The sequence below is a fragment of the Patagioenas fasciata genome, chromosome 1, assembly GCF_037038585.1.
Source record: "Patagioenas fasciata isolate bPatFas1 chromosome 1, bPatFas1.hap1, whole genome shotgun sequence".
In the NCBI taxonomy this organism is placed as follows: domain Eukaryota; kingdom Metazoa; phylum Chordata; class Aves; order Columbiformes; family Columbidae; genus Patagioenas; species Patagioenas fasciata.
In genome coordinates this window covers 128,410,097-128,435,233 of record NC_092520.1, presented here as the reverse complement: position 1 = coordinate 128,435,233, position 25,137 = coordinate 128,410,097, and the positions used below count along the sequence as shown (strand labels likewise).

The following is a 25,137-nucleotide window of genomic DNA, read 5'->3' as shown; positions in this document are numbered from 1 at the left end:
TAGATTCTTTTTAATTATATTTTTTACACATTCTCTTTGAAACATTGCCTCCCAGTGCCTGTTGGGCCCTTTCCAGGGCAGCGGTTAGGACAGTAATGTGCAGAGGTACTAAGCTGGGGAGCGATTTGCATTAGGAAATCGCTTTAGACAGACCTGTCACTTTCCCTGATGCATGGTGAAACTTCTGTACATCCACAAACACCTCAGCAGCATGTCAGCGAGTGTAGAGAACCAGCAGCAGAGATGTTATACTCCACCAGGTCTGCACCATTAGCCTGTAACGCCTCTGTGATGGGACACAGAGCCCCAGTGCAGCAGTGGGAAAGCGGCTGGATGCACCAAAGAGCAATGCTGGGGCACTGGGCATCACCAGAAGAGGAACCAGGGATAGACCCTGGGTGCACCTAGTGCCATGGCATTGTGGATTCCCCCTGTACTCAATGCTGGTGAGGCTGCACTTCTAACCCTGTGTTCAGTTTTGGGCCCCTCGCTACAGGAAAGACATTGAGGTGCTGGAGAGAGTTCAGAGAAGGGCAACAAAGCTGGTGAGGGGTCTGGAGCACAAGTCTGATGAGGAGCGGCTGAGCGAACTGGGTCTTCTGTTTAGTCTGGAGAAAAGGAGGCTGAGGAGACCTTATCAATCTCTACAACTACCTGAAAGGAGATTGCAGCATGGAGGGTGTTGGTCTCTTCTTCCAAATAGCAACTGGAAAAAGGAAATAGCCTCAAGTTGTGTCAGAGGAGGTTTAGATGGGATATTAGGAAAAATTTCTTCATGGAAAGGTTTGTCAGGCATTGGAACAGGCTGCCCAGGGAAGTGGTGGAGTCACCTTCCCTGAAGGTGTTTAAGAGATGTGTAGATGAGGTTCTTAGGGTCATGGTTTAGTGCCAGTGTTAGGTTAACAGTTGGACTCAATGATCTCGAGGGCCTCTTCCAACCAAAATGATTCTATGATTGCAGGTACCTGCAAGTGAGCAAGAAGCCCAGGACCCATCCCTGGGTCTGGTGGTGTGGAGTGAGACCCATTCCCCTGACACTTACAAGCTGTTTTCAGGAGCCAGGTGTCATTTGTGGATGATGTAGGTGCATCTCACTCACCCCAGAGCGGTAAACCAACTCATACATTTGCAACTCTGAGGTCAGAAAGCCTCACAGAAGAGATGGAGAACAGAGATAGGGGAGGAAATGGATGTGACAGAGAGAACAACAGGATTTCTTGGTAACCTCAGGCTAAACGCATGTCTCATTTTCCTGGGTGGGTGAGCTTATGTTACAGACACACTTCATGTGCATTTGCACACATGGCCAACAGCAAAGTGTCAGTAGGTGGTACACAGGAATGCAGGACTTTCTGATCTACTTGAGCTAATGATATCAAACATGGTCTATAAATCTACAGTTTGCCATGCAGCAGAGGCTCCCACATCTGACTTTGTGTCTGTTCTGAACAAGTAGGTCATCAACACTCAGCAGATGTTTTATCGCTACTTATGAGCTACTTATGGAAGCACTGTTTTCAGAAAAAGTTCCCTTTTACTGCCTCTTTTGCCTGTAATCCTCTATTTGCATCTTGTTCAGGCTGCACTTATGGGACCACTATATGTGTTGCAGAAAGCAAAGGCTGTTAAACCCATTTATTAGCAGTTGCTTTCTAAGCCTCAGGTTGTTATTTATTTGCTATTTTTAAAAAAAAGTACAGCAAGCTGGACAGTTTTCTTCTTTTTTCTACCTCAGTGATGAAAACATCAGAGCTATTCATATCATTTTTAATCACTGTTAATGTGCCTCTCACTTTACTGGCTTGATCATCCTGGTGTGATGAAGAAGCAATCAAATCACAATGTGCCACCAGAATAATAAGCAAGTAGTGGAACAATAGCCAATAATGACATAATTGTGGATAAATCCTTTCAGATAAATTTGGAGAATACTATCAAGGTCATTAACTAAAATTTGTGAGTCACATCAAGATGACCCAGACAGTTTACCAAATCTTGAAGGCAAAAATCCTACTGTGCTGAAGCAGTCAAGCATCTGAGTGGTTGCAGGGACTCCCTTAGGCTGTCACAGATTTACCAGCAAAGCGGACTGAACACTTGTTCTCTTGGGCTACAACTGCTTAAGAGAGAAATTTTCAGTGTTAGGTAATCCCCACAGAAAGAACAATCCTTTGGGAAAGAGAAATGCCAGGTGTGCCTCGGGAGGTGTCACTCATTCTTCCTTGGGGCCTGTCACTGGTTCTTCTCTCAGTGATGTCCAGGTCCCAGTAACAGAAAAATGCTGAGAGTGTTGAATGAACAACCTTATACAAGATTTTCAAGTGGGATAAGAACACACATTTTGCTCTGAATTTAAAATTTCCTGTTCTTCTTGGTATCCTAAATGGTCTGAATGTTTACAGAGGAAACAAACAAAAAGAAAAACAAAACAGAAAAAAGGGATCATGTGGAACCATGGGATGGAGGAGTGGACAAAAAGGATCTTACAAGTTATGGAAGTGCTCTCTGTAGGTTGGGTGGGCTTTGTTTCTCTCTTTCACTGGCACATTCTAATTCTTTCCAGCTTTGCCTGGAAGTGTTGGTATCTGTCACTGCTGTCCTCGGTTTGCATTCTTTTATCCTCTCTGAATTCAGACTGTCCTTCCCCAAACCTCCGACCAGGTTGGTCACACTGTGGTGCATTGCAGCAAGAGATGCACAGGGTTGCAATATGTAGATTTCCGTGTTTTCAGCTGTCCTCAGTTTATCAGTGGATGTGGTTAATGTGCTGTGGATTGGCACTACAGAGATTTGTTCACATGCTTGTACCCACAGAATGACATTTGCAGTGTGTCCACAGCACATCAGAGGACAGTGTGTTAAAGGAACATCTTCACTTGCTTCGATGCAAGCTAAAACAACTTCAGCTGCATTGTGATAAAAAATGTTCGACTGCAAGGTCTCTTAAAAAATCTAGCACTCGTATTTCCTGTGATTAAGATCTTCCAGGTTCTCTTGTGGTATCTTGGTCAAAAAGATCAACAGCATCCTGGCTTGTATCAGCAGTAGTGTGGCCAGCGGGACTAGAGGAGTGATCATCCCCCTGTACTCAACACTGGTGAGGCTGCAATTCTAATCCTGTGTTCAGTTTTGGGCCCCTCACTACAAGAAAGACATTGAGGTGCTAGAGAGATTCAGAGAAGGGCAATGAAACTGATGCGGGGCCTGGAGCACAAGTCTGGTGAGGAGCAGCTGTTGAGCCTGGAGAAAAAGAGGCTGAGGGGAGACCTTGTCACTCTCTACAACTACCTGAAAGGAGGCTGTAGCATGGAGGGTGTTGATCTCTTCTCCCAGGTAATGAGTGATCAGACAAAAGGAGGCCCCTTCCAGTCCCTAACATTCTGTGATTCTGTGTGATTCTGTGAAATGACCTCAAGTTACACCAGGGGAGGTTTAGATTGGATATGAGGAAAAAATTATTCACAGAAAGGTCTGTCAGGCATTGGAACAGGCTGCCCAGGGAAGTGGTGGAGTCACCACCCCTGGAGGTATTTAAGAGACATGTAGATGAGGCTCTTAGGGACATGGTTTAGTGCCAGCGTTAGATTAACAGTTGGAGTCAATGATCTTGGGGGTCTCTTCCAACCATAATGATTCTATGATTCTATAATTCTATTTAAGTGAGAGAGGTGCCTTCAGATATCCTGACACACTCATTTGCTACAGGTTAGTGTGAACTGTTTGGGTACAGGACCACTTGTTTTTGACATGCTGCAAGTGCAGATTACTTGTTGTGAGCTCCTTCATCCATGGTCTGTGGCAGGGCCCAGGGATCTATTAAGGAGGTTCCACAGAACTTCTTCCTATTAGTAGCCCTGACGCTCATCCACATTCTTTTACATGAGCACACACCAAAACCCCGTGCAAATGCCAGGCATCCGCGTGTTCCTGTGCATACAGTGCATGCCTCTTGCATGTCCATTGACCTGTGAACACCAGTCGTTCCTTACAACTCAATTTCTTTACACACCACGTAATCACAAGAGCTTAACAACGGGGAGGTTGATCTCTTTTAGCCTTTAGGCCTGGCAATTGCTCTGATCACTTGCCTTGGCCTTCCTGCTCAGCACAGGATGTGGAGCCATGCCTGGTGAGCCCTGGAGGAAAAACAGTATCATGTGGCTGAGCTACAAACCCTTCTCCTAAGACAAATTTGGGATATCTTTCTGAAGTCTCCAAGCTGCAGAGAAACCACCCCATCAGCTGCTCCCATGCTAAAGACTCTTCATGTCAGGAGCATGCAGCTAATTTCTGGTTTGAATGGCTCTCACCCCAAATTCCAGTCACCAAAAGTCATTTGTCCTCCATCTGCTGATGAAGAGAGCCTTCCAGCTGATCCCCACCTTGGTAAAAGTACTGACTGACTGAGTGGCCACCCATGAGTGTCTTTGCTCAGCTAAATAAAGCTTTCCTAGCTTCTTGCTTTGGGATAAAGTTTTCCAGGCCTTAGGAAATCTCATTTTCATGACCTTCATCCAGGTTCTGCATCTCTTTTTAATTTTTTACATGCTAATTTGAAGGTCTCCAAGAAGTTTCAGCTACTCTTAGGAAAACCTCTCAAATAGGTTAGCCCATGCATAGATTTTAAGAGCAATTCCTGCCCTCATCTTCTTGCTTTTGGCCAGATCAAAGTTTGTTTATTTATCACTGGGTTTGTTTCCAGACGTGAAAGACAAATATTTAATGAGCATTTTTACCTCTTTTGCATCATGGCTGATAATTTACACTGCTCCTCTCTCATAGCAGTCCTGTACCACGTCTATGATTTCTACTGCTCCTAAGAGTTGCAAAATAATTCTTACTGTCCTTATCCCACTGTCTTTGAATTTTCTACCTTTAGCTTCCTATAACAGTTTGGATTAACATTGTATTTATTGTTACCAATTTTTCTCCTTTTTGTCAAATACATTGTCTCAACCAGGAGGGAGGCTCAGTAAGTTACATACTGCAGACTCAAATGGGGCTGCTCCATGGCCAACACTCAGCAGACTTCTAACAACCATCTCCTTGCTGTGCACTTGGATGAACAAAACTAAACAGCAGCTGCTGAGGGCCCCTGGGAAAGTTCCTTGAGCTGTGCTCCTCGTCTAGTCCGTCCCATGTGCACCCAAATGCAAACACCCCCTGTAGCCTCTGTGTTACACAGGCATGTACGGACTCTGCAGATACCCCATTCCTCCATGCAGTTTGGCCAAGAGTCCAAGGTTTCTTTGGGAAGAGTTTTTTGCTATGCTTTAGGGTTTTTTCCCACCCTTTCAGTTTTTAACTAAAGGTCTATCTCTTCAGCTTGTGACAAGAGACAAGACTTGACTTCCTCCATCCCTTTCTCTGTCAGCCTTTTAGCCCTGAAGAAGAATGAGGCAGTGACAATCCTGTGCTATGCGATGCTGGAGGGAAACTGTATCTCATCGGTGGTCACCCAGGCCTGGAAGGAAGTGGAAGAAAGAATCCTTGGGTTCGGAGATTCGGTAAAGATGCTGAGGTCCACCTTTGACCCCCACTGTGTGCAGGGCTCCCTGCAGTGCTGACCACAATGCTCTGGCAGCCATAGCTCGCCAGCACTGTCCTTTCAGGTGCCACCTCCTGGGAGAAGCTGACCTGGGTGACCAGGTAGATGAAGTCCAAGCCAGGGATAAGGGAGCTCCTCGCTCTCCTCCTTCCCTCCTGACCTCCCCACTGCATCCACCTTAGGTGTGTGACAGCCTCGGACGGCATCACGTGGACCTCTGCCCTGCCTGCGCTTTCTGCTCGCTGAAGAGGGAGCAGTGTCAGAACATCAAAATTCTGAACCGTGTTCACTGCAAGACAGGTGGCTTCATCCCCTACATCAACCCTCAGATCTCAGCCCAGTACCAGGCTGCAGACAAGGTACCAAGCGTGCTGCGTGTCCCGCTGACCTCTGAGGAGAAGCCTGCACTGGGTGGTGGGAAAGGGGAGGAAGAAGCACAGCTTTCTTTATCCCACCTCATTGCAGACCAGCTCTCCAGAGACCTCAGACTACTATGGCATGGAGGTTTTCAGAGGGCTGAGGATGGAGTACTGGTGCAGCCGGATAGCCACCCACAGCTGTGAGGACCCTCGTGTGACCCTGTGGTTGAAGGCAGAGTACACTGCCTTCCAAGACGGAGATACCCCGAGCCAGGTCAGTGGCCGGTAGATGCTCCCATCCCTTCTCTCCTCTTTATTCCCTGGCTTTCATTCTCATCTTCCCAGATCTGTGACTCGGACGGAATTCAGCACCCCAGCTACTGCGTGTTCAAGAGCCACCAGTGCCTCCAGCTGAGTCTCTACAACCAGAGGGTGAGAAGCAGCCAGCACTGCCCTTTACACAGCCGTCTCCTCCATATCTGGTCCCTCCACAGCCAGCACCAAGTCCCTGCAGAACTCACTGGCCCACTGCTTTTCGCTTCCAGTAGAACAGAATTGAGTGTGGCTGAGGGGAGGGGGGTGACAAATAGTGACCCAAGTGCAGTTGGCATGTAGTTGAGGTGGTGGGATTTGTACAGACACTGTAAGAGATGGCAGGGGAGACAGCCACTAATGTTGAGACAGAGGAGCTGTGGGGAGCCTCCCACCTGTCAGAGTAACCCTGTATATCCCTGCAGGGGAGGGTCTCCCCCACCTACTAGGTGCTTCCTAGATGGTAACAAAAGCCAAAAAACACCGGAGCAGGACAGAGGACTAGCTGTATCTTAGGAAGCACACAGTGCAGCTATCATCCTCTCCCTCCCACTTCCTAGCTGGTTCTCCCCTCCTCCCTCTGGTACCCCCATCATCCCAGACTTCAGATGCCATCCATCATGAGGGTCCTTTTTCCCTGGGGGAAATCCTGTATGAACTCAGGCTCTCCTTGCAGGTGTCTCGCCGCAGCTGCCACAAAAACAAGATGTACCGGGTGCTGAGTGAGAAGGAGGGAGAGGAGGAGGTGCGGCTGTGGCGCCAGAGATACCTCAGCCTCACCAAGGGGTGACGCACAGTAGTGGGGAGATGCTCAGGAAGCTCAGGTCTCCGGAGCAGGTTCCTTGGGGCTGTGGTGGGGCAGAGAGCCTGGATAGACTTGGACAGCTCTTCCCAAACCCTTGCTGGCCAGCCAGCTCATCATGGCCACATCTCACCTTTTGAGTACCTGTGTTGTGCGTGCGGCAGTGGCACACCATGAGGGGAGCCTCACTCCACAGCATTTCACTGTAGCACCTGCTAGAACTACTCCTGAAAACATCTTCTCCAGCCAAAGAAGCGCTGAGCATCAGAGAAGACATCAGCCCTGGGAACCTGGATTTAGAGCCTGTGACCCAAGCATCCTTGTCTGAAATCCCCAGCCAACTCTTGCCTCCCTGCCCCTGCAGGCCTATACCACCCGACAGATCTCCCAAGGATGAGTCTTACTATATAAAGAACCCATTTATCCCACAAACCTAATTTGCTGCCTTCTCTCTGATGCTGCTGCTCTATTACACTTCTCAGTGACCCCTCTCATGTCCGAGGTGGGTCCCCACTCCCCCCTGCTCCTCTCACTGGTGTTTCTCAGCCGCTGCAGCCCAGGGCTGCTGAGCAGGAGCACTTCAGTGTGGCTTCATCTCCTCCCAGCCCACAGGAGGGAGCAGAGCCAGGCACCCTCCAGGTCAGAAATGCAGCGCATGAAGTAGGAGTTGACATACACAATTTGCTTTCCATCGCAGCTGGTTTATTTCTAAAGTTTAAGAGTTCGTTGGGCTTGTGTCCTCCAACTCTCCTTCCAGAAAAATAATTCAAACCACAAAAAAGCCGAAAGAGGCTGTCAAGAGCATGCTGTGTGGGGAACACCCGGGAGCTGATGGCTCCCCAAGCACCAGGGACTGCTCTCCGTCAGGGCAGCAAAACCTCACATCTCCTCTGCTCCCTCTCAGGCTGTGTGTCTCCCCCATGCCCCCCTGCTTCCCTATGTCTTTCCCTGGGCTTTTCCTCTCCTTACAGCCACCCTCAGCCTCCCACCGCCCAGGTGCGCTCCCCTCAGCGGCAGCTGTGCACCTCTACCAGGTGCCGGCACTGCTTGCACTTGATGGAGCAGCACCAGCGAAACTTGCAGCTGCATCGCTCCACCACCTCCGCCTGGGCCGTCTGGAAGCCCCTGCCACAGCACAGGAGCTCACAGCCATCCATAGCCAGGGATGTCCGGTTGCACTGGCGGCCAGAAGTACCGAAGACACCGCGCTGTGGGTCCCAGTCACAGAAGTCTGGGCTGGCCAACAGGTAGACCAGGTCATGAGCTGTGTAGGGCTTGAAGCAAGAGCTCTTGGGCACCAGGAGGTTGCAGGAACCGACCCGCTTGGGGTGAACCTCTGTCCCCCCCTCAGATTTTTCCTTGAGGATGTTGCCCACTTTGCGGAAAGGAGGCATGACCTTCCAGCACGTGCGTACCTTGCAGGAACCAGACATGCCATGGCACTTGCACTCCACCTTCGTGTAGGCCAGGAGAGCCTGGGGAGCAGAAGGCAGCTGCCAGTCAGACCTGGGACACCTTGCTCTACACCTCCCATGCCTGCGGGCACCCCAGCAGGCACTGCTCCTTCACAGACCTCCCGTGGGACTGGAGGGCAGGATGAGCCCAAGGGAAGGGAAGGAAAGGAAGGCTCATTAAAAGTCTTTTTAAGCCAAGCCAATATGACACAGAAGGTAATCCACTCTGTTGGAGACAGGCTGACTTGAGTCTGTAAGAGAAATCCCTGAGGCAGCAGAAGAGACAGGGACCTGCTGTGACCCTCAGGAATGGGGACTGACTGTGGGGAAGAGGAACAGATCTGTGCAGAGCCAGAGGATGCTCAAGGGACCAGATCTTAGAGCAGCCCTTACAGAGTCTTTGCTCAGGAGGGACAGGAGGGACAGTGAGACTGATCTCCTTTGCAGAAAATTCCAAGGGAGGTAAATCACAAATGGACTCTGTGGGGAAAATGACTCTGCACAGAGGCAGATAAGGGGAGGCTGGGACCCTCCTCTGTACAGGTGAGGAGCCAGCTTGGTGTGAGCAGCACAGTGCTGGGCTGAGGAGAGGCAGCAGGACACAGACCTGCTCTAGGAACCTGTGGCTGCCCCAAACTGCTTCTTGGGGTAACAGCCTGGACCAAGCTCCATCTAGCCAGGCAGAAGCCCCTGAAGTCAGGCTTGTTTCCCAGCCCTTTTTCCTGCCCTTACCTTCCTCCCAGCCTTGTTGTTGTGCAGGTTCATGAGTGCTCGGCTGGAGGACACACCACGGTTCCTTTCAGGGTTGTCTACAAAGGCTTGAGAAAAGGCAATGCCATAAGACAGGTTATCAGAGCAGCCTGACCACTGGAAACCTGCAGAGCGAAAGCAACCATGAGGCGAAGAGGGACAACCCCTGTGAGGAACTCCTAAAGGGCTGAGGTGCCCTCACCCCATGGTGAGTGTCTCCCCCATGGATTTTCTCCTCTGCCACCCCCTTCCTGCCACCAGCCTCCTCTTTCACCTTCTGGGCTGACTCCTCGAATCTTGCTGTCACAGCCACACTTCTCCAGCTCCCCACGGCTGCAGGCACGAGTCACAGCAAAGGCAATGCTGGCGGCAGAGATGGCGTGGATGAAAGCAGACTCCCGCGTGCCTGCAGTGGGGCAAGAAGTGGCACCAGTCTGTGGAGGGGGAAGGCATCAATAGGACATGGCGGGTTGGAAAGAGGCTGTGACTGCATGCAGGAAGGGTGTATTCAGATAAGGACTGCTTGGGAAAAATCGCTGTCAGGATGCTGCAGTTCCCAAGGCCTGGAGCTAGCAAGGGGGACAGTTCTGTGGGGTTCTTCTGGCTCAGTGCCCTCACGTTGGGCACCCTCAATTCCTGAACTGGGTGTCCCATTGAGGGAGAGAAGTCAGCGGTCCCCAAGAGAAGTGAAAGGGGAGCCATGGTGTGGCACATCAGGGGCTGAGATTCCCATGCAGAGTGCTTTGTCAGGGAGGATCCTGCCACCTTGTCAATGGGAGCCAGAGAGACCCTGCTCATAGCTCCTTCTGTACAAACACATGCAAAATCTGTTCCATGCTGTTTTGGGGATACAGGCAGATCCTTTTTCCTGGCCTGCATTAAAAAGGGACTGCAGCTTCAGAGAAAAATATTTGATTTGAGCTGCTACTCCAAAGGACTGGGCTGGTGGCAAGGTAGAGGAGAAGATCCATCAGTCTGCAGAGCTGGTACCCAGAATCATCCAGATGGGACCAAAAAGCCAAGCCTGGTCAAATGAGAAAGAAGTTTATCCAGAATATTAATATTTGTAACAGTATGTGCATTTGATTCAGTTTGCTCTGTGTTGACAGCTTTGTTAGCCTGTAGAGGAAGGCAATGGCCACTCTTGGGCTAGTTCCAGTGTGGCACTTGAACACTAGCCCAGGAAAAGCTAATGTGTCAAGCATACCCCATGGACACACTGAAGGGACCCCATGCCAACTCTGCCTGCACCATCTCCTCCTCGCTGACCTTGGATGGCAACCTTGCCAAAGACCTGCAGCCCCTGCAGGGTGGAGCAGTTCCACCGGTGAGTGTGAAACTGATGCCGGCACTCCTCAACAGCCAGCTCTGCGCCTCGCTTCACTGCATCCATGGCTTCCACCTGCCGCTGGCAAACACGGACCTACTCTTCCACCAGCCCCATCAGACCCTCACAGGCACTGGGATCCTGGAGGACCATCCACAGAGAAGGCTCCTTGGCCAGGTACCTGTGGGGCAGGGGAGAGAGTCAGTGGCAAGAGAGGCTAGAGCCAAGGCCAGGTCTGTGCAGGACTATCCCTCTATAGCCTTATGTTAGAGCAGAACCAGGGCAGGGAAGGGGATGTACTGCCTCTTGTCTATGCCAAATTGGACATTCCTGCTCCCCACCCTGGTCTTCTTCAGCTTCATCATCCCTCTCTCTTCATGCTCCTAGAGATGGCCCTCCTAATGTGCTGCCTTTGGGTTGCCCAGGTTCTTTCTTCCACCCTTTTCTCTCAAATCTGTTTTCCTGGGAGACAGCCCCTCCCCAGGTGACTTTCCAATCCAAATAATACAAGCGCAAAGCATACTTACAGCCAGGTCACAGCAAGAATGTGCTGCACAGGGACCAGCACCAAGTAGAGCCACACCATCTTCATCCTGTCCCTGGCAAAACTCCACCTTCAGCCACGGTGCAGCAGCCACCTGAATGCCCTCCTGTGACCTCCCACTGCTTGTGCTCAACAGTCGCTCTCGCAGCAGCTCTCGCAAAGCACGGGTAACCCCTGCCCTGGGCAATGACCATGGGCTGTCTTGGTGTGCCTGGCAGCATCGCACACACAGCAGCCAGCAGAAACACTGCAGGTTATCCCCTGCAGGGCCATCCACACCAGTGCTGTTCCCTACCTACAGCTCAGACAGCATTGTGGGAGAGATTTGAACTAGGGCTCTGGAGCGCGCATCCATCAGAGGGAGCTCACATGGCATCAGTGTCAGACCCCCGATCTCTGCTGTCCTGTCAGCAGATGATCTGGTTGTCTTCCTCCACAGTCAAGTCACTTCATCAGCAGGAAGCACCCCAAGACCCAGTCGGCAGCAGACAGACCCTTCCACACAAGAAAAACCTGGCAGCACCAAGCAGCTGTCGCTAGATCTGCCAGCTTGTCATCAGTTTGTCACCAAGCCCTTTAGGAAGCTGGAGAGTTTCCCTGCAGTGACAGCTCATGGGAACAGAGAGGGGAAGACCCACTGCCTCCTTCATCCCCAGCCGCTGTCCTTGAGGACCCTCCCTCATCTGCCTCATCCAGGCTAGAGATTCTTCTTTTCTACCCTGCAGCCCACATAGTTACGGCAAACAGACACAGCCCGGCTGCTCCCTGAGTCTCTTAACTCTTTCCCTGGCAGCTCTTCCTTCGCCCACCTCATTTTCTTCCCCATGGCAAAAGGAACAGCCTTGCCCTTCTCCTAAGAAGGCACAATGGGGTGCCTGCCCCTCTTCTCAGTGGGTAGCTGTTTCCTAAGAGCCCCTGGGAGTCCAGGAAAATGTGAGATATGTGACCAAGCAGCTGAAACATCCTGGGAGAAAAACCTGCTTCCTCCAGCAGGCCTGGGAAGTGCCGGCTGGCCCCATCCCCCTGGAAGGTGAAGCTCCTCATGCAGCTTGAAGGTTTCTGCTTTTCCTGTCTGAATCATTCAGAAAGTGAAACATGGCTGCTCTGGCCCTGCTTATGGTTTTTCCACCATGGTCCTGCATGTGGGTTAACCCCTTTGCTGTGCCCTTCCACTTCTCCCTGCACAAAGAGGTCTGAAGAGCACTGGGGATTATCAGTCATCCTTTTGAACCTGAGCAGCCCCTCTGTAGTAGCATGCTTTCCACTTCCTTGCCTTCCCAGCTTCCCGCATCCCTCATTCTGTTGGGTCCTTGCTCCTGCTTTCTGGAGTCAGCACCCTAGGGCAACAGGCATGTTGGGATCTGCAGCATCAGGGTGTAGCCTCTGACACACACCCCAGTAATCTGGTCCTACCTGCTGTCGACTCAGACAGTGGTGAGGAAATGCCAGGGGCTGCACTGCTCTTCCCCACTAGCTGATCCTCCAGGAGACAGCGAGGGGCAAAAGTGTGAGCCCACCTGGGTGGGGAGAGACTGAGTTTGCAAGCTGATGCACTGAGACCTGGTGAGGTGAGTGAACCTGGCTGGGTGAGGGATGGTGTGGGGCAGCGTGGGCTCACAGGCGAGGCTAAGTGCCACTGTGTCCTTCTTCTTTTGACACAGACCGTAAAGCCAGATGTGTGCACATGTGTGCAGGGCGTGGGGGTTGCCCGGGAGGAGACAGTTCACAACAGAGGGTGTCAGAGAATCCTTTTGCAAAGGGAGAAGAAGATCCCCCTGGTATATGTGCAAGCCTTCATCAGTCCCAGAGCCTTGATGGGAACTGAATAGACACAAAAAGGTATGAGAACAAAGATCCCAGCAACTAGGAAGTGAGAAAGGGGGTCTGGTTTTAAAAAAAGAGGCACTAAAAAGAAGCAGGGTGAGATCAGTGATTCGGGTGCTATTGTACCCTCCAAGGATTTATGAGCAGCAGGAACATTTATCCCCTGGTGTGTCACTCCCTAAATGAGGAGACAGTTATGGCAGAACAAGGGAGGCAGGGAGTGAGAAAGTCAAACACAAGCAGCAGCAGCCAGCAGGCAGAGGAGCCTGCAAGGGCTGCAGAGAAAGATGGAGCCCACAGGCTCCTTCTCGGGGCAGCAGCTCCTGGGCAAGGACAACAGTAGGATTAGGGGTGTCCCCATGACATGTGTCTTCTTCCAGGTGTGCTGGGACTGGCGAAGCAGAAATAGGACTTGGAGGAACAGAGTGCCAGATGGGCTCTGCAGGGGGCCAGATCCCTTCCCAGCTGCACTTGGCGGTGCCAGGTCACAGATGTCCTGCTAAATCAGCCCTTGCACTTTCCTAGTGCTGTGCCTCCTGCAAGACTTTATTGACAGGGACTGATGTCTGTGGCAAGCACGCCTTTGCCTGCTGTGGGCACCTCTTCAGAGACTGGTTCTTTTTCAATCAGAGCCACACATCAGCGATGTCCAGGTTGGTGCCACCCCAGGCAGGGACTTGGCCCCAAAGTGCCCAAGCCCATGGGAGTGACAGGATCTGAGCCTTTGCACTTGCCAGAGATTAAATCAACTGTGTTTTCACTTCCTATATTTCACTTCAACCTCGTGTTTTGCAATATTTTGGGGAGGGGGATGTTTTAATTTTCCCCTGTCAGCCCTGGGGCGGGGGGGTCAGAGTTAGCATGGGGGCAAAGACAAGCAAGTATTTGGCACTATGACCCAAGGCATGCTCTCCTCAGTTGCAAGGGCACTTGGGTGTTCCTTCTTTCATTATTATGTTTGCTTTCATAATATGTGTTTTAGCCTATCAGCTTTGGATAGCAAAGTTCATGCTTTGTGGCCAGACAAAACTGCATCAGGAAGTGAGAAAGGAGGGCAGATGAACTGCAGCATGACAGGCATAGAACCAGCCATGGCACAGTAGGGGACAGCTGTGATTTGGATGAGCAAGCAGCCAAAGACCTTGTCTGGCTCAGTTTTGATTCAAGCTGCTTGCAGTTTGGGTATCTGGATCAAGACCTCTGCAGTGACAGCGATCGCTACCCAGCAAGCCTGCCTGCGCCCTTGGGTCTACACCAGCAGAGAGGTGAGATGGAAACATTTGGAGAGCTGGATGATCTGGGCACGCTGGGCACTGGTCCTTGTGACCTGCTGCCCATGTGCTGCCAGACCTGACCGCAGGGCACGGGGGAACCCTCAATGCCACTTCAGTTGCCGGGTGAACCGAGAGGTGCACATCACAGTATTTATTCAAATGAAGGCTTTCTTTGGGATCCTGTGATGCTATAAATGCACGGGCAGCCAGTAGAGCTTACTTGCCAAGGTGCCCATAATGGAAGTCCTCTTCCATGGGAAGAAGGAGGTTAAGCTTCTGAGGTCTAGGCAGTAGCAGTGTGATCAGACCTTGTGAGTTAAATACAGGGGTCTCAGCTTTGATGCTGTGTACCTCTCATTAAAAACAAGCCATACTAAGTCTTTAATGTCTTCACAGTTCTAATCACTATAATAATCAAATTTCTTAGTTAGAAAAAAGGTGAAAAATGAGACTTATGTATCACCTACAGCAACTAAAAAGCATCCACGTTTGTGAAAAAACATACTTTCAATTTGTAAAAAAAAGTTGAGTGGGTTTTTTTGAGGTTTCGTGCACTCTATTATTTCCTCTAGGTTTCAGATTTACTATGTGAGCTTGTGCAGTTTGTATTTTCAGCTGCACTGCTCTGCACTCCAATGTCACATTCTCTGTCTGCATCCCCAGGGCAAGCCCCAAAGTCTTCCAGGGTTTAAATGACAAGTCATTCTCAGAAACACTGACCCTGCGGCATGCTCAGCAAGATTTGCTAGTTGTCTTTTTCCACCACATTTCTCAACCCCGTGCGTAACCCTGTGTCCCACCATACCGTGCTCTTCCATCATTTTTGCAGTGGCTATTGGTGAGGCAGAGTCAGGAGAGGAGATGGATGGATGGGTCAGGAGGAGAGGATGGGACCAGATTCCTTTCAGTGGTGCCCAGCAATAGGATGAGGGGCAACAGGCACAGACTGAAGCACAGGAGGTTCCATCTGAATATGAGGAGAAACTACTCTGAGGGTGACAGATCCCTGGAACAGGCTGCCCAGAGAAGTTGTGCAGTCTCCTTCTCTGGACACATTCAAAACCCCCCTGGACACATTCCTGTGTGATCTGCTCTGGGTGAACCTGCTTTAGCAGGTGGGTTGGACTCGATGATCTCCAGAGGTCCCTGCCAACCCCAACCAGTCTGTGATTCTGTGACATGCCTAGGACCAGGCAGCAAGATGCCACCTTGGTATGAGCCTCTAGCTCATCTCAGTCCAGCACCCCATGCCAGCCAGGGCCCTGGGCAGCCTCTTGAGCCCTTGGGGGAGGCACATGGCTGTCGTCTGAGTGGGGTGGTCACAGGAGGCAGTGTGGGGGAGGTCACGGTGGTGCGTTGTTTTCAACAGGCTTTTAGGGATTGTCTGCCCATCCTTCAGCATCATGTTCTCCTCTCACCTTTCACAGCAACAGCAGTCAGTGTTGCCCTCAACTCACACCTATACCAGCACCTCTTCCTCCCTCACTGGTGCTTTTCCTTCCTTCTGGTTTCTGCAGCTCCTTCTGCCCTGCAGCAGTTGATTACGGAAAGAGTGATCAGGCATTGGAATGGCCTGCCTAGGGAGGTGGTGGACTCACCGTCCCTGGAGGTTTTTAAACTGAGATTGGACATGGCTCTTAGTGCCATGATCTAGTAAATGGGCTGAAGTTGGACCAAGGGTTGGACTTGATGATCTCTGAGGTCTTTTCCAACCTAGCCAATTCTGTGATTCTGTGATTCTGTGATTACAGTGTATGTGTGTGTGTGTACACACGTACAGATGCACATATGTTGCGTCTTTGTAACTTCTTCTGTGCCCCTCCCAGGGCAAGAATACTAGTTACAAATTCATTTTCCACATGAAAACAGAAAGAAGTATCTGCCTAGGTAACATCTGTAGTGTGAATTGCTCTTTTCTGTTCCTGCTGGGGAAAAGGCCATGGTCTCAACAGATGGCTTTCAGGGCTCATGTTGATCTTCACTGAGAAATAAAAAGATGCTTCCTCCACCTCCCTGGCCACAGAAGGTCAGTCACCAAACAGAAAGTTCCTTCAGGATCCCAAGGCAGCATCTCTTCATGAAGAGGAGGATGATTCAGCTGTAGTACCATTGCCTGCTTACACAGCTGATGACTTGAGACTTCTCAGCAGCTTTCATGTAGAGCAGGGGTGTAAGACTCATTTTCACCGGGGGCCACGTCAGCCTCACGGTTGCCTTCAAAGGGCCGAATGTAATTTTAGGACTGTATAAATGTAACTACTCCCTTTGAAGGCAACCGCGAGGCTGACATGGCCCCAGGTGAAAATTAGTTTGACGCCCCTGCTATAGAGCAACAAGTACTTGAGGTTCTTATAGAGGCAGCCAAAAGGAACATGGCCTGTGGCTCTCTGACATTAACCAATAAGGATAATCCAACCAGTTTAAACTCTTCTTTCTCCCTGCTAGCAGCCTGCTTTACCCATAGCTTTCCTCTTCAGTGAGGGACAGTAAAAACAGTACCTCCAGAGCTCTGTGAAGAAATGCTCCATCCCCACAGCTTCATCTTCTCAAAGACCATGCATGTATGCATCTCGTTTCAGGTCTCTCAGATCTTGATCTGTATCTGTCATGTCAGATTTGAGACTATCAGCTGAGCTTCAATAACACCACCACTAGTGAATTCTTGGTTCTGTGTTTCCATCCACCCACCAAAAAAAACCACAAAATCCCCTCAAAAAGCCCCAATCTATTTTCTACTCTTAGTGGTCTTTGCTGTCAGCTTAGAACTCTCTTGTTTGGTATCTAGAAGGCTGAAGGGCTAGTATGTAAGGAAAGACCACTCAGGAAAAAAAAAGGTGATGGTCAGCAAGGAACTAAACAGATTTCTTGCACTAGTGTCGACAGCAGGAAAGCCTGGAAGATTTTCACAGCATAAACTCTCTTTGCAGGGAAATTCATCAAAGGACTGTCTCTGATCAACATGGTGGTAGGAATGGTTGTGGAACAGCAAGATGCCGTGTCTGACACCACATGGCTTCTACCCCAGAGGTCCAAAAACAACTGAAGGGTGGAATACCTGACTAAATGTGGTGTAGAAACATTTGCTTAAAACTGCTTTTAAAGGCTCACTAGCATACACAATTTGAAAAAACACTCCTTGGGAATTTCAGACCAGGGAGCTTGATGTCTGTGCTGAGCAAATTAGTAAAAGCTATAATAAAGGAAAAAATCAATTGGCATGCAGTCACATCTAATTACTGGGGCAGAGTCTTGATGGCTTTTATAAAGGGATGCTGTGCCTCACAGTCTTTCTTTCAATGAGTCAATGAGCACATGAACAGTGACCCATGTGGATTTCAAAAGGGCTTTCACCAATGGTGCTTAAGGAAATTTAGAGAAAATATTCTTACCTGGATAAAAAGACAGGACAGAGCATGAGGGTAGATGTTCAGTTTTCCCAATAGAGTTCTAAGACACCAGTGCTGAGGCCTGACCTGTTTAACTTATTCATGAGGGATGAATAATGAAATAACAAATCTGTTGGAGACATAAAATTATTCAAGTTAGAGAAGATGAGGGTTGGCTGCAAAGAACTGTAGAGATTGAGAGAAGTGTGAGTGACTGGCCTTAAAATAACAACTGAAATTTCATCTAGCTATGTGATGAGAAAAAACAATCTGAACTGACCATTACCCTCTGCAAACAAGATCTATGCCTACTCAGCTCAGTGCATCCACATCATCAACATTGTGTATGTTTTGAGCACCCCACCACAGGTCTCACAAAGGCTGCAGCAGAACTGGAAAGATTCTGAGAAGGGCAACAAGGACAGAAAGGATCCTCTGCGAGGAACAACCTTGAAGACAATGACCCTTTAGCCTCAAAAAATAAAAAAGGTTATGGGGGGGGGGAATATGATAGACATTTATAAAATCGGCAGTGATAAGGTGAAGGAGAATAGGGATTTTTCTTTTTCCACTCTGTCTTCCAGCACTAAAACTAGGAACTGAATCTAGCAGGTAATACTTCAAAAATGAGTACAAGGAAGCAGTTCTTCACCTGAGATGTGATTAAGCTGTGGAAGTCATTGGCAATCCTAACACTGGATGTTGTAGATGGTAAATTTTACACACACCCAAAAGTAACTGGAAAAAAGCAATGAAAGAAATGTTGCCAGAGGACTACTGATTACAAATAGGTCACCTCTGGCTCAGGAAATCCCTGAGCTACAATATTCTGGAAGCAGAAAGAGAACTTGAGGGAGCATAACTACATGGTTGCACTGTTCTTATGCCATCATCTCTTCACCATCCACAATCTGAGTTAGAATACTAGCTGTAGATAGACCAGTGACCTCAAATAGTATGGACCGTGCTTACACATTATATTCACTAGAGGTGGTTATTGAATACCTCTTGATAAAAACACCTTGTTTGTGAAGACAAATCACCTTCACCTGATACTTTGTTGGTCTGGGCACACATGTTAGAGCAGGCCATGTTCTCTCACAGACTCTCAGTCTCAGTCAAGACAAAGGTACTCACCAGTCTGTTTAGTCTGCAGTCATTGCAGGGGGGAAGGAGCTAGGGTGGAGTCAAGTCTAATTGTAGTACAACTCTTCTTATCTGCAATGGATATACAAAGTCCTGTTTCTCTGATATAAAAGAATATTACGCTACTTTTTTAAAGTTCCTTCCAGTCAGCATTTTTCCCTCAAAACACTTTCTTCCTTTCTTTCTTTCTTTCTTTCTCTTTCTCTCTTTCTCTCTTTCTCTCTTTCTCTCTTTCTCTCTCTCTTTCTTTCTTTCTTTCTCTCTCTCTTTCTTTCTCTCTTTCTCTCTTTCTCTCTTTTCTCTCTTTCTTTTCTCTCTTTCTTTCTTTTCTCTTTCTTTCTCTTTCTCTCTTTTTTCTTTCTTTTCTCTTTCTTTCTCTTTCTCTCTTTCTTTCTTTCTCTCTTCCTTTCTTTCTCTCTTCCTTTCTCTCTTTCTCTCTTTCTCTCTTTCTCTCTTTCTCTCTTTCTCTCTCTCTTTCTCTGTTTATCTCTCTTTCTCTCTCTTTCGCTCTTCTTTCTTTTTCTTTCTTTCTCTCTCTCTCTTCCTCTCTCTCTTTCTCTCTCTCTCTCTCCCTTTTATTGCTTTTTTTTCCTGCTTGCTTGCTTTCTTCCTCTTTTCCCGGAGCTGCCTTGACTACTCTCCCCGTGTGCTCTTGTGCTGCCCTTTTCTTGTATATATGTGCTCTCAGCAATGACCCAAGCAACATGTATTTTCTGGGGCTGAGCAATAAATGGTTCTGTACAACAATTACTTTCTCTGTGCTCTGGCTCCTTCTGCCACGTAATTACTTTTTTACATTTTTCTTAGTCTTTTGGTTTCTTTGTGAGTTCTTACAGCAGAAGCCATCATGGTGAGATTTTGACTTTTTAAGAGATTTTCTCCTCTAACTTAAACTCTCCTGTCTTGGTCCTCCACTCTGACCAGGAACTGTACTGACATTCAACAACTGGCAATGAGGCTTCATCGTATCAGCATCCTCATAACCACTGGAAACAACTGCTGAACTAGAGGCAGAAGCTGACTCTAGCTGACCACATTACCATTCATGCTAGATGACCACTGACCAGCAATCCAAAGCAGCACCAGTCAAGAGAGAGATGTGCCTATCTACCTCCCAGCTGCAGATGAGGAGAATGACCAGCCCTTATCTTCTTAGAGGGGAATGACTTCTCTCAGTGCTTTTCTTTGTGCCTCCTTAGCCCGCAAGCAGGCTCAGCCATCTCAGCAAGACCCTCCCCTGATCCTCGCCGGGCATGTCATCTTCCAATGCGTCTCAGACATGCAAGGATTACAGTTTCAACCACCACCTCCTCCTGCCTGGATACATCCTGATATTCATTACAGGTCTGACGCTGAATGTGATGGCCCTATGGATATTCATCCGCTACCTGCGCCTGAAGTCTGTGGTGATGATCTACATGTTCAACCTGGCCATAAGTGACCTCACCTTCACGCTCCCTCTGCCACTGCGACTCTACTACTATTCCAACCACCACTGGCCCTTTGGTAGTACTCTGTGCCAGGTCTCTGGCTCTGTCTTCCAGATCAACATGTATGGTAGCTGCCTCTTCCTCCTGTGCATCAACCTGGATCGCTATGTTGCCATTGTCCACCCGCTTCGCTGGCGGCATCTGCGGCGCCCCAAGATGGCCAAGCTCCTCTGCCTGATTGTCTGGGTTGTGATCTTCATGGGCTCCATCCCCACAGCCATAGTCCACAAGCAAAACCACTGTGAGGTACAGAACCAGACCATTTATCTGTGCTTTGAAAGCTTTAGTGACAACATGTGGCAGAATAACCTCTTCCCCCTAGTTGTCCTTGCTGAAATCTTGGGGTTTCTCCTGCCTCTCGGCTGTGTGACATACTGCTCAATTCGGATCTTTCAGGAGCTCTGCAAAGACAGCCAGACAAAGACCCTGCGACAGCAGAAGACCATCCGTCTGCTTTTGTTCAATCTGGTCATCTTCATCATCTGCTTTGTGCCCTACAACACTACTCTGGCAGTTTATGGGCTGATAAAGGCCCATGTGATTAAGGTTGAGCAAGAAACACAGACCTCTGTGCGCCAGGTGTTAATTACGACGATGCTGTTGGCCAGCATGAACTGCACGCTGGACCCCTTGATCTACTACTTCAGTACTGAGGGTTTCCGTAACACCTTTAAGAAAATGCGGTGGGGAGAATTCTGGGACTTGGATACAGGGACTCTTAAGAATCAGGTTGTGGAGAAAAAGTCAAGCCGAGACCATGCTGCCTCAAAAGTAAAACAGGTGCCAGCCAAAAATTTTATCCGTCCTGATGAACCTTCGCCATCACTTTCTACTGCAGTATTTTTGAATGGGCCTATTGAGGACTCGGAAATATAACCATAGAAAGGTTATGCCATTGCTGAGTCACTCCTTCAACAATCACAGCAAGACTGTGTGAAACAGCCTGGGGTGACTTAGCAAACTGCTTGAGGGACCACAGCAGAATGTATGTGGGTGAACACAGTGATACAAAGCTGAAGGATGAAAGGTTGTTTTGAATAAACAGAGATGTTGGTGACATGGTCCCACCTGACTCTTTTGATACAGGAAACATACTGGGAAACAAGGACTTGAAACAAACCTAATATGTCTAGGTCTGGTCAGCACAGATTCCTATAAGAAGTCCATTCTGCCTGAGCACATCCTGGCTGCACAGGAACGTGAAGCAGTTCTGGAGATAATCAGAGCACAGATATAGTACTCGCTGCTGACAGAAGGAACTTAGTAATAATGACTGAGGGAGACTTTATTGTTTTTGGTTTTTTTTAACTAGGTACTTCAATTTGAGTCTTAAGTCCAGCTTGTCTCACTTTTCTGAAAGAGTTGAAGCATTTATCAGTCCTTGTTGGGGTTGAGGAGAATAGCTGAAAATTCCTAATTCTACAGAAATCACAGATATTAGTAAAACAATCTTTAGTAGGTATTTCAAATGTGCTTGTGCAACTGTATACACACACTTGCAGCACAGTGGCTATACATTTACCTAAAGCAAAATGGCTTGGGAAACACTGGCATACCTATAAATGCACCCAGCATTTATAATGGCCCCAGAAAAAAAGAGAATAATACTAATACTGTCATAGTTTCTGAAGCTCACATTGATGTTAGTGCTTTGCATTTTCTTGTCACTCAGCCATAGGGTGATTGATTTCAGGTCTGAGTGACTTTCAGTGTTTGTAACAAATGATGTCACAGAATGAGGCTGTGGTGATACGTATTTGCTTGCGCTATTTGTACATGCTTTTTCAGCCAGCACTGTATGCGAAAGCCCTATAAATCTCCCCGGAAGCAAGAGATCCAGCTGTACACAGGCAGTTCCAGAAACCACAGTTATTTTCACTCCTGCTAGTGACCAAGAGTTGCCTTTCCACCCGTGCAGCAAGACAGCCTCACTGTGGCTTCCAGAAGGACTCAGGCTATTCCAGAGTGGGTCCATTATGGCATATCTTTGGGGTTTTTGGAAAATGTTAAAGGAATAGTAAGAAGAAATGCTGTTCAGAGTGATGCCCTGGTTCTTAGGCTTCTGAATTAGCAATTAATCTTATTTCATGTCCCTACCTCATGACTGCTGCAGGAATAAATGTATTGCAATGCATCATGGGTTTGTGTTGCAATACAATTTAAGAGACACAGGGTTTAAAATTCATCTTTCCAGTCTCCCTCGAAGACCACCTCTTTTACTACAGGTGGCTGTAGAAGCAGGTCCTCAAGAAGATCTGTGGAAGATGATGAGCCTCTCCACAGAGAGATCCTTGTGCCACAGGCTGCCTTGGGAGACAGATGCCCTAGGCAGGCCAGCTCTGTCCCATTTCTCAGCCCATGTATCACCAGCAGACCAGCCTTGAAGTATGACTGGAAATGAAGGACATCTAATACTGTGTGAGAAATGCAGTGAGAGAGGAGGAGGAGAGCGTGTGGGGCAGCAGGTATTTCTGTTTTGAAAATTCAGGACTGCCTTGTGAATGTGAATCATTTGTGGCATGGTGCAGCTGGAGAGGAAACAGAGCTGTGTGCATGCCTTCTGCTAGCATCTTATGTTATCTTTTTTTTTCTGAGATATATGAGGTAGTGGAGTGACACTGCAGAAACTGCACTGCTGTGTTTTGCCACAGCTTCCTCCCCTTTCCTCTTTCCTAGACCCCTTTCCTTGTCCCTGCTCCTCTGGTGCTTTCTCCTTCACCAGACCAAACATTTCATGCACCTGAGCATCAACCTAATGTCTTCACTGCTGTGTTTTCTTCCCTGTCCAGAGAAGTTGTTTTTTGTCTTTTCTTTTAACTTGGCTAGAGCACTGTTACAGATTCACAGAAGGATTTGGGTGGGAGGGGACCTCTGGAGGTCTCTACCCCAACTCCCTGCTCACAGCAGGTTGTTGGGGCAGCAAGGGCTGGCCATTCCCTAAAAGAAGGGCAGCTGAGAGCCAGGCATGGTACCAAGGCAGGAGGAGAAAGGACCTTCCCCAACAAGGGCCCCATCCCACATCCCCTGAGCAAGGCAAGCAAGGCAGGTGTGGGGACGGCAGCCGTGTTCAGCTGAGAATCCAGATAGTCAGACAAGTCTGTGGTGATGAGGCAGGTGCAAGGTCAATCTAAGAAGTCAGCATCAGCAACAGGTCCAGCAATTGCCAGACAAGTCCATCATGACAAGACAGGTCTCGGGTCAAGCCAGGAAGTCTACCAATGCATCTGGATTAATGCAATGCATGGTCAGGCACAGGCAAGAGTGCTCAGGCAGGAGCCAAGGGCAAGAGCACCAACTTAAAAGCAGCTCCTGGGGGAGGGGGTCAGCCCTGGCTTCAGCTCCAGCAGAGCTTTCTGGAAATTCTCCACAAAATCATCAGAAGGAAGAGGCAGCCCTCAGCTGCACAGTCTCTGACCTGGCCCCAAGCTGAACAGGGAGGATGCACTCAGGACCCTGAGCTAGTTCAGGTTCCTCAGGACCTTGTCCAGGTGTCTTCTGAGCACCTCCAAGGATGGAGATGCCTCCAGCTTCTCGGAGCACCCACGCCAGTGCTGAAACATGCCCTGGGGAGAGGATTTTCCTAACGCTGCCTTGTCGCAAGTCATGGCTGTTGCCTCTTGTGCTTTCTCATGGCCACTACAAGCAGAGTCTGGCTCCATCTTTTCTTGGCAAGCTTGCCAAATATGAATGAAAAGTCAGGTGGCAGATGCCACTACTTTGGAAAAGGCCGTTCCTCTGCCAAGGTTATCGTATCCCACCCCCAAACACAACACAGAACTTCTCGAAAAGAAAAAAAAAAAAAAATCTTCTCTTATAGTTTCATTCCTGAAAATAGCAGAACTATTTTTACCTGGAACATTTTATAAATATTCCACCTCCAGCAGAGGAAATTTTAGCTCAAATATTTTGACAAAACTATAAATAACTGAAAAGCTGATCTCTTAATGAATCTCATCAACAGTTTAACAATAAAGGGGGCTGCTGGTCATGCTACACACAGCAGAAAAGTTCCTGACTTTGGGTTTCTGAAGGCTTTGCTTAGTTGTTAGAAACGCAATAGTGTGCCTGGCGTGGGCCGTTGCGTTTTTCCTCTGGATTTTCAATATTTTTCAGCTTGCATTGTTTCATTTTTGAAGATCCTAGTCTAGCTTACTTGCTTTGGATTCTGGAAGGGATTTGGGGTGTTCTCCCTGTCTACCAGAGAGAATCAATGTTAGATAGGTCTTTTGCATTTTTGCCTTTGTTAGGCTGAGGTTTTTTTATTCCATCATGCGGTGATAAAGACGTGAACACGCACATACTGACTCCCAGTGAAATGAGTCATTTACCCTATCTTGCTTTATAGCTTCTGTTTAATGAGTATGTATAAAACAAACAACAACAACAACAAAAAACCAACCAAATCTAGAAGTCCTAGGGTATGATGGTGTCAAACAATAACGATTGCTACAAAATGGAACCGCTTTAAAACCTGTGTTTAAAACAACAGGAAAAAGCTACCTGAAGCAATGGTATTCAAGAAAGTTAAATGGGAATGTAAGCTCAGCAAAGCCTTTTCAACCTGTGTAATTGACCCTCTACTTCCTACTGCAATAATTCTTGCGTTAGTATTCTTGCTAAGTATGTCAGGGGTAAAGGACACCATTCGCTGCTTCCCTGCACTCGGTGTCATCTGCAGATGTGAACATTAAACAAATGTCTTCTTTTCAAGTAAAACTAAACAAGTGAAAGGTCAGAGACATGGCAAAAGAGCACAGAATACTTATTATATTAATATATGAATCAGACAGGGTATCTGCAAAAATCTATAAATATATTAGGATTTCAAGTCTTTTGACTTCCAGAACAGATATGCCAGTCACTTCTGAAAATGGTTCCTTATTTGGATAATGTAGAAACATATTCTTATGACTGTTAATTG

General features: G+C 48.3%; 2 protein-coding genes and 1 pseudogene across 2 annotated transcripts in view; 2 read left to right on the top strand and 1 right to left on the bottom strand.

The window, feature by feature from the left end:
* The window catches only part of ACRBP (acrosin binding protein), a 31,285-nt gene extending 22,199 nt beyond the window's left edge, over positions 1-9,086 (top strand). Inside the window, exons 6-10 of the mRNA XM_071814559.1 lie at positions 5,375-5,507; positions 5,731-5,907; positions 6,014-6,181; positions 6,253-6,339; positions 6,896-9,086. Of these exons, the coding sequence (XP_071670660.1) occupies positions 5,375-5,507; positions 5,731-5,907; positions 6,014-6,181; positions 6,253-6,339; positions 6,896-7,009 (679 nt within the window). The 3' untranslated portion in view covers positions 7,010-9,086. The remainder of the gene's footprint in view (positions 1-5,374; positions 5,508-5,730; positions 5,908-6,013; positions 6,182-6,252; positions 6,340-6,895) is intronic.
* Positions 8,029-11,222, bottom strand: LOC136105587 (protein Wnt-4a-like; annotated as a pseudogene).
* A 2,573-nt stretch (positions 11,223-13,795) lies between these two features.
* On the top strand, positions 13,796-23,807 carry LPAR5 (lysophosphatidic acid receptor 5). The gene is made up of 2 exons (XM_065854587.2): positions 13,796-14,185; positions 19,651-23,807. Exon 2 carries the CDS (start codon positions 19,980-19,982, stop codon positions 21,090-21,092), a length of 1,113 nt encoding a protein of 370 aa, XP_065710659.1. The 5' UTR covers positions 13,796-14,185; positions 19,651-19,979; the 3' UTR covers positions 21,093-23,807.
* The last annotated feature ends 1,330 nt before the right edge of the window (positions 23,808-25,137 follow it).